Genomic DNA, 12,466 nt, shown 5'->3' on the forward strand with positions numbered 1-12,466 from the left:
CAATACTACCAATAATATTACTGATAAATAAAATTTACTATCCAAAAGAAAAAGTAAACTTACAGTAAGCATATGTATACTTCATAAAAAAAAAGAGTTAATGTTTTGCTAAACAAGAGCAAATTTTTGCTAGAGCAGTTTATACATTTGTTGATACTTTAAGACCTCCAACACGAAATGGTGGCCATTGTTTGTTAGATGAATTTGTGTTGCATTACGATAAGAGTGAGGAGGAAGGATCATCGTAAATAAATTATTAAAAGGGAGTCGAGTTAAAAGTGCTGCAACCCAGGGCCAAATTCCATTGAGCTGCTTAAGCACATAAGCTAAGCGAAAAAGAAAATTATGCTAACCAGAATAGGGTTACCAGCTGAAATACCATGTCACAAGAACAGACAGTGACTGGTATCCTGCTCACTACTGCCAAACAAGGATTATTTTCAAGCAGTATTTTCTGCTTAGGCTAAGCATCTCTCTAAAATTACTCTAAAATTTAGTACACCATTGGCCAACCACCTCATATTTTTCAATACTTATTATGCAGAAACCAAACATTCTGTGTGATTTTTACTAAAGAAAATTAAAAACAAGAAGCCCCAAAAATTAAATAAATAAAATGTACTAGTGTACATCTCTCTCTACACATTTTTAATAGCATTGTCTCTTGTCAGACCAGAGTTTTGAATAAATGCGAGATTTGCGATGACAGGTGGCAGCAGACACCCATGTTTTTTTGTAGCTCTGAGCATGAGCACACTTTCCAAGTACAATGAATTTATGTTGGCCCAATTAGTCCATCCCAAGAATTGTGTTAAATTACATTCACACATGCGTACAGACTCCATTGGCCGACAAAAGCCTTAGAGTAGTGCACTAGGAAGACGCGTAAGCGTCACACCACCATTAATCAGTCTCATTCAAAAAGTGCAATGTGCTATCATTTTGCCATCCAGAAGTGAGTGCGGACGTTTTACAAATTTCATGGGATGTATTTATTTCATAGAGCTAATAGGCCCAAAAGATACCCAAGAACCAAACAGTCTCGCTTTCAAGAAAAGGGTTACCAGCCAAAACACCACTTTACACACGTGACTGGCTCCCTGCTCAGTTTTGCTTGCCAGAAACCGGTTAAGCAAAAATTTCTGCTTAAGCAGCTTTATGGAAATTAGGCCTTGATTAGTCTGCTGACACCTAGCATGCTATGATTCAGACCAATAGTAATTAAGTAGCTTTGACGAGAAGGAATTACAAAGTTGTTAACTTTTTACGTGCAATATAAAATACTAACTATTAAAAAAAAAGTGCTTTATTATTACCAATGTAAACCCACAGAAATTTAACAGTGAAATTGAACTGGAATCACAAGTACTCAAGTGAAGGTGACACCACGGATCGTCTCACAAACAGGCAACTTCAAGCAGGTTTTTTTTTGTGTGTGCAGAATCTTTGCACAGCAAAATATTCAAACTGAACAAGTATAGCGCACTGAATGCTATAAAAATTTGTTTTATTTTTATTTTTATGCAAGTCACCAGACACACAAGGCCTGAAGGCCACTACAAGGTGGGGGCTACAATTATTATTACTTTTTTTCCAGACGGCCATTGCCACTCACTCCTAGGGCTGAAACAGGGTTACCCCTTTTACAGTCCATACGGATGAGTAGCAAACAATGAGTAGCAAACAACGATGTAATCAGTAGCTAGTGACACTTTTTTGTGTCCAGAAAAGAAAAATCATTCACTACTACTAGGTAACCACTTCTTTAGCAATCTCCAAGAAGTAATGAACACTCGCAATTGAATGTTCATACAAAATTCTCTGGGACAGTAACAGATATAAATTTGACACTAGACCACAGGCCTGTGGCAAGTGAATGCTATAAATAATTAGTAGCAAAGGATGATTTTGACAGTAGCTAGTGACATGTTTTTGTGTTGGAAAAAGAAAACAATTTCACTTCAAGGCAAACACTACAAAGCAATCTGCAAAGAAGAAAAGAACATTTGCAATTGAATGTTCATACAAAATTCTCTGGGACATTATTCAGATACAAAATGCTACACTGGACCACAGGTTTGTGGCAAGTGAATGCTATAAATAATGAGTAGCAGATGATGACTTTGACAGTAGCTAGTGACACATTTTTGTGTCGGGAAAAGGAAAATCATTCACTTCTAGGCAACTACTACTTAGCAATCTCAAAGAAGAAAAGAACATTCGCAATTAAATGTCCGCATTAATTTCTCAGGGCTAGTAAAAGATACCACTGCTCAAACTTTATACTATAAAAAACGCCCGAGGCCAGTGGTTTTAGTGTGGGGCAAGTCAGTCTGACAGTGGCCGTCGGCTTTGAGCAGGGTCTTCTGAGGACCATACAGTAAGCAAAGAAATAGAAACTTTTGCCTGTGTTGTAGTGTAGCGTGGTGTTGTCATCAAGTCTGTAGAATGACGAGGTGCGCTAAACTGATTGTCAGTTGTGATTTAGGTTTACTCCAAGATGATCATTCAATTGAAGAAGAAGCTAGCCACCCGTCACAGATAACTCCCTGATATTTAAAATAAAATGTAACTATGTTAATCTTTAAAATAACTTTCATTAGTAAACTAGCGGGCACAACAATGTGTAAATCTCTTTTAGGAGGAGCGTTGGCTCTGAAAAGAGCCGATCATGTGGTCTTGACGTTTTAAACAGTAAACTTCAGGATTCGAGCAGAGTATACTGCTCGAAACGTCAAAACCACAACGGCTCTTTTCAGGCATTATCAAACGATGGTGTGGAGTGTACAAGTTTCACAACCCAATTTACACTGGTAGACCTGTCTTTTATATGGCTCGTGCAAGTTAAAAACTTCAACTACATTCCTGTTGTTGTACACAGAGACATAACCAAGATGATGGGGGTGTCGTGGCCGAGCGGATAAGAGCTCGGGATGTGGGTTCGAATCCCGGGCCCGACACTTGAGCAAGACACTTAACCATTGCTTCTCTCTACCCAGGGGTAAAATGGGTACCCTTGAGGGCAGAGATGGTTTATGTGAATGATTAGCTTGGAGCATCGTAACTCGCAGCACCGGCTGTATACTCCCCAGGAAGCTGAGATGGTTTGAGGAATGAAGTAATGACCAAGTGACCAGGGGTAATAATTAAAGAGATTGTTATTATTATTATTATTACTAAGGCATTATGATAAAGGTGTATAAAAGATACTCACATTTGGGTCCAACTTCTTACTGGTCTTCAAGATCTTGTATACAATCTGTTGAGAAACAATATTATTATGATTATAATAGAGTATTCTGGTAAAGAACATTAGGAATCTTCAAACTAATTTGGCCTTTTTAGGTGTTTAAAGCCATTGGACCCTTTTGGTACAAAAAAAAAAGTTCACAGATTTACAAATAACTTACAGGGTTTACAGAAGGTAGTGGTGAAAGACTTCTCTTAAAATATTATTCCATGAAATGCTTTACTTTTGGAGAAAACAGTAAAAAAATATAAATTCTCGATATCATGAATTACAAATTTATTTTAAACCCATGTCATGACACGGCGAAACGTGCAGATACAAGGGTGGGTTTTCCCGTTATTTTCTCCCGACTCAGACGACCGATTGAGTCTAAATTTTCACAGGTTTGTTATTTTATATAGAAGTTGTGATACACGAAGTGTGGGCCTTGGACAGTACTGTTTACCGAAAGGGTCCAATGGCTTTGAGATTTAGTAGACGGAAATTATCTTCGTGAAAGGTTTTACCCATTTCTCAAGAACTACAGCACCTAAGCAAGTAATATTTGCAGGGAAGCTTTCTTAAAACATCACCATCCTACGTCCTTGGACGGAATAGTAGAAGCAGCTTTGATGAAATGGTGCCAGGTTGAGTCTCGTTTGGATTGAGATTTGTGTCTTTGCTGATGGGGTAGCTCATTTTCCTCCTGCAAACTGTAGTCGCTCTGCTTTACGGTTTTGGAAAGTGGCAGTAGATTGCCATATATACCTCCCGGTTTGTAATATGGTCTTGCCAATGGATGTTTAGAACTCTATGCAGCAATTCAGTGTAGCAGCCGTTGATGCGATCGTTCATCTTTTGGGTTGTTGTCCATGTCTCAGCTCCATATAGCAAGATGCTTTCAAAGCAGGCCCTGAAGACCTGAATTTTGGTAGCTCTGTCAAGATCAGACTTCAAGATCTTAAAACAACATTACCTTCAACAGTGTGTTTTGTGTCCTACAAAAAGTACCCAAATCCTTTAAGACTAACTTTGACTTACCATCTCCTTTGTCCTCTGCATTCCAGAGTGTAAGATTATCTCGAAGAAGCTGCATGATGAGAGTGGAGTCCTTGTAGGAGTCCTCAGGCAAACTGTCCAGCTGTGCTATAGCATCGTCAAAGGCCTTCTTGGCCAGCTCACATGCCTTGCCCTAAAGAGGAATCACAAAAGAGAGAATGTCAACTTGAAGGAGAGACCAGGGGTGGATTTCGCAAAGAGTTAAGACTAGTCTGATCTTGAGACATGATGAGTTACCCGTCCTAACTTGGGACTAGCCTTAAGTTTTTAATATCTTCTAGGACTAGTCCTAACTCTTTGTGAAATCGACCACAGGGCTCCAATCTGATCTCAGTGTCGGGCAGAGATGGTTTAGTTAATGATTAGTATGGATCGCGGTAACTCGCAGCACCGGCTGTATACTCTCAGGGAACTGAAGTCGCAGTTAAAAGTGTAATATTTTTTTCAGGCAATTGTATCACAATTTTCAAGATTTGTTCAAGGTCAAAGTAGGAAGAATATAATGCGTGTAATACACTAGAAATATATATTTATGATAATACACGTTTTAAAACAAGGCTCCAAAACTTCCTAGGAAACGGAATAACTAGGCCAGGGGTGGATTTCACAAAGAGTTAAGACTTATCTGGAGTTAGGACAAGTTACTCGTCCTAACTTAGGACTAGCCTAAGTTTTTAATAACTCCTAAAGAGTCCTAGAACTAGTCCTAACTTAGGACTATCTTTGTGAAATCCACCCCTGCATCTTAAATTGATAACAGCTTAAAGGAACACGTTGCCTTGGGTTGGACGAGTTGGTTTGTAACCGTTTTTTTAATAAAATGCATATGGCTGGAAAGATGTTTTAAAAGTAGAATACAATGATCCACACAAATTTGCCTCGAAATTGCGTGGTTTTCCTTTTACTGTGCGAACTAACACGGTCGGCCATTTATGACATTCAGTCAAAAAGTTGACTCCCATATATGGCCGTCCGTGTTAGTCGACGAGGTAAAGGGAAAACCGTGCAATTTCGAGGCATGTTTGTGTGGATCATTGCATTCTACTTTTACAACATCTTTCTACCCATATGCATTTTATAACAAACGGTTACAAACGCTTTTCAAAGACCAACTCGACTGATCCAAGGTAACGTGTTCCTTTAAACTGGCATGTTTCATGATCAAAGTTAACGGGGGAAAAAATATGGTTCTTACTGGATTGTTGAGGATCTCATAGTAGAAGACGGAGAAGTTGAGTGCCAGACCCAGTCTGATTGGATTTGTTGCCTTGAGGTTGGCCGCAGAGACTTTCATGGCTTTCTCATAGGCAGCCTCTGCTTGGACTTTTTGGGTAGCACGCTCGTCGTCCTCAATCACTTCAGTTATATAACGAATATAATCCCCTTTCCTGCAATTTCAAGAAAAACACCAATATTTAAAGTCACTGGAGACCTTTGGTAATATTGTCAAAGATTAGTATTCACACTTGGTGTATCCCAACATGTGCATAAAGTAGCAAAACTGTAAAAAATTTGGCTCAATTGGTCAACGAAGTTGCAAGAGAATAATGAAAGAAATAACACTGTTGTTGCACAAATTTGTGTGCTTTCAGCTGAAGTCTTTTTTCTATTTGAGTGAGAAATACCCCTTTCTCAAAAACTACATTAAAGAGCTAGCCATTTCTCACAATGTTTTATACGGCTCTCCATTGCTTATTACCAAGTAAATTTAAATGCTAGCAATTATTTTGAGTAATTACCAATAGTCTCCAGTGCCTTTAACTGGGTAAAAAATAAACGTAGATTCCAAACTCACATTTTTAGATAAAAGACTGCTGTCTCTGCAGCGCTGTCGCTGGTGTACTCTTCTTCAGTTTCTTGAATGAGGGTGTCATTCAGCAGCTCCAGAACCTCGTTGCACGTGTCCTTCAATTCTTTCTCAATCTAGACGTCAAATTCACAAACAATAGTTGAGAGGTGTTGACAAAAATTGCATCAGGGATAAGAAATGTTATTTGGTTTGACTATACAGGCCGGTTTATAGTTGGTCGCGCGATGGAAATCTTGAGGCGCGATCATAAAAAGACACAGTTTTTAGGCTTCAGCGATGACTAAAAACCGTGTTTTTTAGGATCGCACGTCAATCGCGCAACCATCACGCGACCGACTATAAACCGGCCTTTACTCAAACATACTCATGAGTGCAATGTGCGCAAGTGAGTAAATGCGCGAGTAGACTAACGCCTGTGCAGCTCAGACTGTTCACCCTCAATCCATGTTATATTTGAATAATACCCTTACATTGATGTGTGTTAAAGGGCGGCTACAGCATGCTCTGAAAAGTATAGTTATTACATTTTTGTAGTATATGGAATCCATAGGAAACAGAAAAAAATCTCTTACCTCACTTTTTAAAACATGGTAAAATTTTTGTTATTTGATATCGAAAATAGCGCCCTAAGTTGGCCAAAGTTGGAGAACTGTGCACAAACCTATTGGGAAATTTTCCCCTACGACGTCAAGGGGTCAGTGCATATCATTATCATAGATGAAAAAAGCAGCACGGAGAGGTGCATTTTTGACTTGAATTATTTATTACTAAATGCAAATTTTAAGCGTAAAAAGATTATAAACCGGTATTTACGATGTCTGATTGGCCAAAAAAATGGTAATATTGAGATTATCCTGTAGCCCCTGTTTAAAGCACTGTACACTTCTGCATTTTGTTCAAATGCAGTTGGCAGGGCTGAAATTTGCGAGGGCAAGGTAGGCCATTTTCCATTTTGGCAAAGGGCAAAGGGGCAGCTCTTTGAAAAATCTAAAAGTCTACAGGATTTTTTGGAAGGGCACCATGGCCAAGACCAGGGCACCATAGCCCAGACTGGGGCAACAGAGGCCATAAGCCTCTGTGGACTCCTTGTTATTCCAGGCATGGATGGGCTGGATGTAAAAGATTTGGGGGCCGTTTTGAAGTAATTATTCATACCTCTTTCCGATACTTTGAAACAACTTTCTTGTCTATGCTTCCGACACCTGCTTCACACTTCTTCTCAGCCACACTCATGATTCGCCAAGCTGAACGCAGAGCGCCGACGACATTCTTGAATGCGACAGACAGGAGATTTCTTTCTTCGGAACTCGGTGACGGTTTGGAGTCCATCTTGAAGACACTTTTCATTGCTGTAGCCATGTCTAAAAGTAAAAATGAAAAACACTTTAATGTTGACAAATTGTAAATAATAATATAGTTACTAGTCTCGGTTTGAGACGGTCTTGGCGGTTTTATTCCACGGTCCACGTCAGCAAACAAGACCTTGTGAGAGCGGTCCCCGTGATAGCGTTGTGTGGCTGATAGGGTTGTGTGGCTAATGCTTTATGGCTGTGCGGCGGACGGACGGGTATGTGTGGGTACGTGGCGTGGGTAGTGTATTGGCGATGTATGCTGACCGTGGATCGTGGAATAAAATCACCATGACCGTCTCGAACCGAGACTATACATTTACCAGAACATAATCAGAAAGAATATTTGGTCTTTGAAACAAAGGGAGGAACATTTTATAGAGTACAAGTGCTAATTGAAGGCTGATTCATACATCAAAAGGCAAATGCAAGCCAACTTTGTTGACACAATAATCGGTACAAAAACATGCTGTTTTTCCAATGTTACTTATAGATGGATACAAATTTGCTTCGCTTTTGCTTTCGTAAGAAGTTTGAACAGGGCTTAACATGTATCCATACAGGATAGGTTTGTAGGCCCTTTTTCAGGCTGTTCAATTGCTGAAAATTGCTGATTTTCTGAGGGCGTAACAAATCAGACACCAAATTTAAATGTAGGAGAGTATCGTGTTTGATAGTATGTACAGAACCTTTTCGTATGATAAATTTACATGTTAAAAATTGAGAAAAGCCAATTTGTAAAATTTGTAGTTTTATCTCCCAAGACATTTTTATGTGCCATAATCTTCAATTTGCAATTTTGAGTGAACACTACTAGTCCTCAGTTTTATTTTGATGTCGATTATTATCAACAATAAAAACAAGGTGATGATGGAAAATTTATGGGAGTCAAATTTTTGACTCCCATAAATGGCCGACCGTGTTAGTTCGCAAAGTAAAACGAAAACCACGCAATTTCGAGGCAAATTTGTGTAAATCATTGTATTCTACTTTTCCAACATCTTTCTAACCATATGCATTTTCAAAGACCAACTCGACCGATCCAAGGCAACGTGTTCCTTTAATGCACCAATAATGAAAATGTTCAACCTAGTCATCATGACTCATCAATAACCTGAGGAACTGTTGTGAAAGTGAACCGTCACATCAGGACTTAAAAGTATTTGAGGTAAAAGTACACCACCAGGTTTAATAAACTGTGTGTTTTAACTTGCACCTAGGACATGCAGCAGCAGGGATTTGAAACATACTGTCACAAATGTATCTTTCTTTCTATTATTAATGGTGGTAGCATTCACAACCATTTTTTTTTTTTTCAAAGTGGAACGTAATTTTACATTCCACTGTGACCTACCCCAAAAAAATGTTTGTCCGATTAAATTCTTCCATAAAGTCTATGAAAGTGAGCATATGTTCGTAGTGATTGTGAGCCTCCTTTTATCAGGGTCATCAGAAATATATATATATTTTTAAACGAACTATCTGTATATTAAAGGCGCTTCATGTATGCATGGAGGAAGGAAATACAAGGAGTTTGAATGGCCCGCTAAGCACCCACAGGGTGATAATTGATCAATGGACTGCAGTTGTCACCATGGATGATTAAGTTCCCTTTGTGCACAGGGTCTGTTACTGCTCCGAACTGCACAGTGGAGAAGTTACTCGTTTGTGTTTTGTAATAGTACATAATTCCGAACAAACGATAATTACATGTGCAGTAGCTCTGTACCACATGCACATGTTAGCTTTATTGTCCGTCCGATGTGCAGTGAGATTCTGATTCTGCTGACATTTCTTTCATTAAAATCCGACTTTCAGAAGGAAAGTTACGTTGATATTTTGGTAATACAATTATTGATATATGAATAAAATAATGCGTAAATATTTCTGTGATTTTGATAACTTTGGGCTGAGTTTGGCCGGTTAAAAATGATGGTCTTAGCTCAGTGAACCCTTTGTCTACGCATTCGTGCAAACATTTATTTAAATTATGTGTTGTGTTGTGGTGCATTTTTTTGGGAGGTGAATGAAAATCTGACTTTTTCAAAAACATTGTACAACGCCGCTATCTTGTAACTGATGCGTGCAATGCATGACGTAACCTTTTAACCTCGGGTCCATACTGCGCAAGCGTACACAGAGAGACAGCTTTAGTTGCGTGCGGTTAGGAAATCTGTGGCGGTACTAGACCTGGGACAGTTTGATCTCCTGTTTGCTGTAGCTCCTTGTATTCCTTCCTCCATGATGTACAATGTATGTAAACCCCAAAATAGTACTAAAATATTTACCTTTAAAAGGGATTACAATGTTTAACTTCCAAGCAGATTTTGTAAAAGGCATTTTGGCTACCGAGTACCAACAATTTCAAATGCAAACTAGTAATTCATGCAAGTAAACTGCACATGATGCACTTGTCAATTGTGTGACGTACCATAGGACCCCCAGGAATTGTGCGTCATTTGTCAATGTGTCTCATACGATACAATTGACAGGTGCATAACAAGTGCATTTGCCTGTTACTACAAGTTACTTGTTATACTTAGGCAAGCACATGTATGTTTGAGTGTTTAAAGGCAGTGGACACTATTGGTAATTATGTACTCAAAATAATTATTAGCATAAAACCTTTCTTGGTGATGAGTAATGGGGAGAGGTTGATGGTATAAAACATTGTGAGAAACGGCTCCCTCTAAAGTGCCATAGTTTTCCAGAAAGAAGTAATTTTCCACGAATTTGATTTTGAGACCTCAGATTTACAACTTGAGGTCTCGAAATCAACCATCTAAACGCACACAACTTCATGTGACAGGGGTGGTTTTTTCTTTCACTATCTCGCAAGTTCGATGACCGATTGAGCTCAAATTTTAACAGGTTTGTTATTGTGGATAACTTTCCTTATCTTACGGATACTTTTCCCCAATAACAATAATAACAATATAAAAAAGGGGAATATTTTGGTTCCACGATATAAGGGGACCCATTGTTACTATAGTGAGTCTTGACAAAAATTACACTTCAATTCACATCACATCAAACATGATGATGTCATTATCTGATTATTGCATGTCACATGGTCACATAAGAAATTAAAATTAACATCTTTGACAAGTACCGCTATGGTGAATTCTCCTGAGTGGGGCTAGTTTAATTTTTATTAAGGCAAGGGAAGCCCACCCTACATGCCCTACCATATTCATACGTGTTATAATACCGTGCATAATTACAATACAACCGCATTTACAATTTAACAATGCTCCGGTTTTCTTAAAAATATATTATTAAAAAAAAACCGAGTAAGTGAATAAAAAAATATAAATATTGTAACGTTCCTTACCCTCATATCTTTCAGCCTGCTCGGCCAGCTTAGCGCCCTGAATAAGGCCTTCCCGAACTTGATCCGCTTCCATGTTTACTCGTGTATTATGTGAGATTTTTAAAGTTTAATTTGAAGGATTATCAGGCGATGCAGCAAAATTTGAAGCGAGAATGAATACCACTGCAGCGGATTGGTATGCACTGGTACGGTACCCTGTTTTCAAGCATAACGTTTGATATTCGATTATGCGCTAAGTCTCCCATTAAGGATAAAGACAACGGTACCAGTCTAATTTAGTTCCTGGAGGCGAGGCAAACGCGTCATCAGTAGACACGCCGCACGGCCGCAAACGGCCTAGCCTTTTGTCAAGGCCTTCGTGGCTTAAACAGCTGAGCTACTGGAAACGGATCGGATATACCACGTGCGAGTTTCAGTCACTTGGAACCACGGCTCTAAAACCCACAAAAGTCTTGAAAAAAGGCTACGTACGACCCGCCGTACCGCAAACCGCAAGTGTTGCATGGTTGCAAATGCGGATTGCCGCATACCTTGCGCATGTGGTGCGCACGGTCAATTAAGCCCTAAAATTTGCTGAAGTATTTCGATCAAAGATTATAATCTTTGATTGCGATCCCCATTTCAGCAGACATTAAGTGGCAGACCAGTCACAGCAATGTAAACCTAATGTAGTTTTGGCTGATAACCTCTTTCTGTTAAAAAGCAATACTTTTCTGTGCTAAGCAAATTTGTTTTATGAAATTGGGCCCCTGTGGACAGATAATTACATGCAAAGCTTGACTTCCCACCATCCGAATCCGAAAATCTGAATCACAGGTCAAATAATCAGGTTGTGGGATAGACTTGTGAACAAACACGTGACACTGTTTTACATGCTCTCATTCGATTACACTACACACTTGATATTGCCGTCTCCCGACTGCTGCCCAATTGAACCAAAATATTTGCAAGGGCAAGGCCCAATTTCATGGCTCTGCTTACCGTAAGCAAAGAATCAGCGCTTGCGGAAGCAGGGAGTTCCGCGCTTACGTCAAGCATTCTTCACGGGTCAACAGGGAATCTTGGCTTGTTACTAGGCATTAAATACGCTTACACAGCTAGTGTGGAAATTGGTACTTGCACATAAGCGGAAAATAGTGGTCGTAAGCGCAAAGATACAGCGGTAAGCAGAGCCATGATGTTGGGCCCTGTAGTCTCGCACAGAGTAGTCTTGGTTCCAAGACCACTGATGTTGCGTGGTCACACACAACCAACGTTCCAATCTATATGCACGGCAAACTGTACACGTTTGTAATGAATGAACATAGAGGGTGCTGTTACTAGTGTTCTTTTCCCCCCAACATCGGAATCCAAAGCGCCCTCCATGTTTAACAAGCGTGTACAGTTTGCCGTTTATATACATGTAGATTGGAACGTTGGTTGTGTGCGACCGCGCAACATCAGTGGTCTTGGAACCAAGACAACGCACCAAGCAACACTCTCAAGAGAATTGTTGTGAAAAAGCAATTAACTCTACAAGTCATTTCGGGTAATTAGTCTTTTGTCCTTGAAGAAGGCACTTAACCATAATTGCTTCTCTTCACCCAGGTTTATAAAAATGTGCACCTTCTCGGGCGGACCCAGTATTATGTTGGACCATAGAGCAATCGACCCCTCATTTCTAAGCTTATGCCCCTAAGTTCAAA

General features: G+C 39.5%; 1 protein-coding gene across 1 annotated transcript; it reads right to left on the reverse strand.

Moving 5' to 3' along the window:
* Window positions 1-1,089: 1,089 nt before the first annotated feature.
* On the reverse strand, window positions 1,090-10,985 carry LOC139939211 (14-3-3 protein beta/alpha-B-like). The gene is made up of 7 exons (XM_071935005.1): window positions 10,782-10,985; window positions 7,254-7,459; window positions 6,084-6,211; window positions 5,484-5,676; window positions 4,271-4,421; window positions 3,215-3,259; window positions 1,090-2,549 (listed from the first exon to the last, which is right to left on the reverse strand). The coding sequence occupies exons 1-6, from the start codon at window positions 10,852-10,854 to the stop codon at window positions 3,231-3,233; spliced, it is 780 nt and encodes a 259-aa protein (XP_071791106.1). The 5' UTR covers window positions 10,855-10,985; the 3' UTR covers window positions 1,090-2,549; window positions 3,215-3,230.
* Window positions 10,986-12,466: the final 1,481 nt, after the last annotated feature.

The sequence above is a fragment of the Asterias amurensis genome, chromosome 6 (assembly GCF_032118995.1).
Source record: "Asterias amurensis chromosome 6, ASM3211899v1".
In the NCBI taxonomy this organism is placed as follows: Eukaryota; Metazoa; Echinodermata; class Asteroidea; order Forcipulatida; family Asteriidae; genus Asterias; species Asterias amurensis.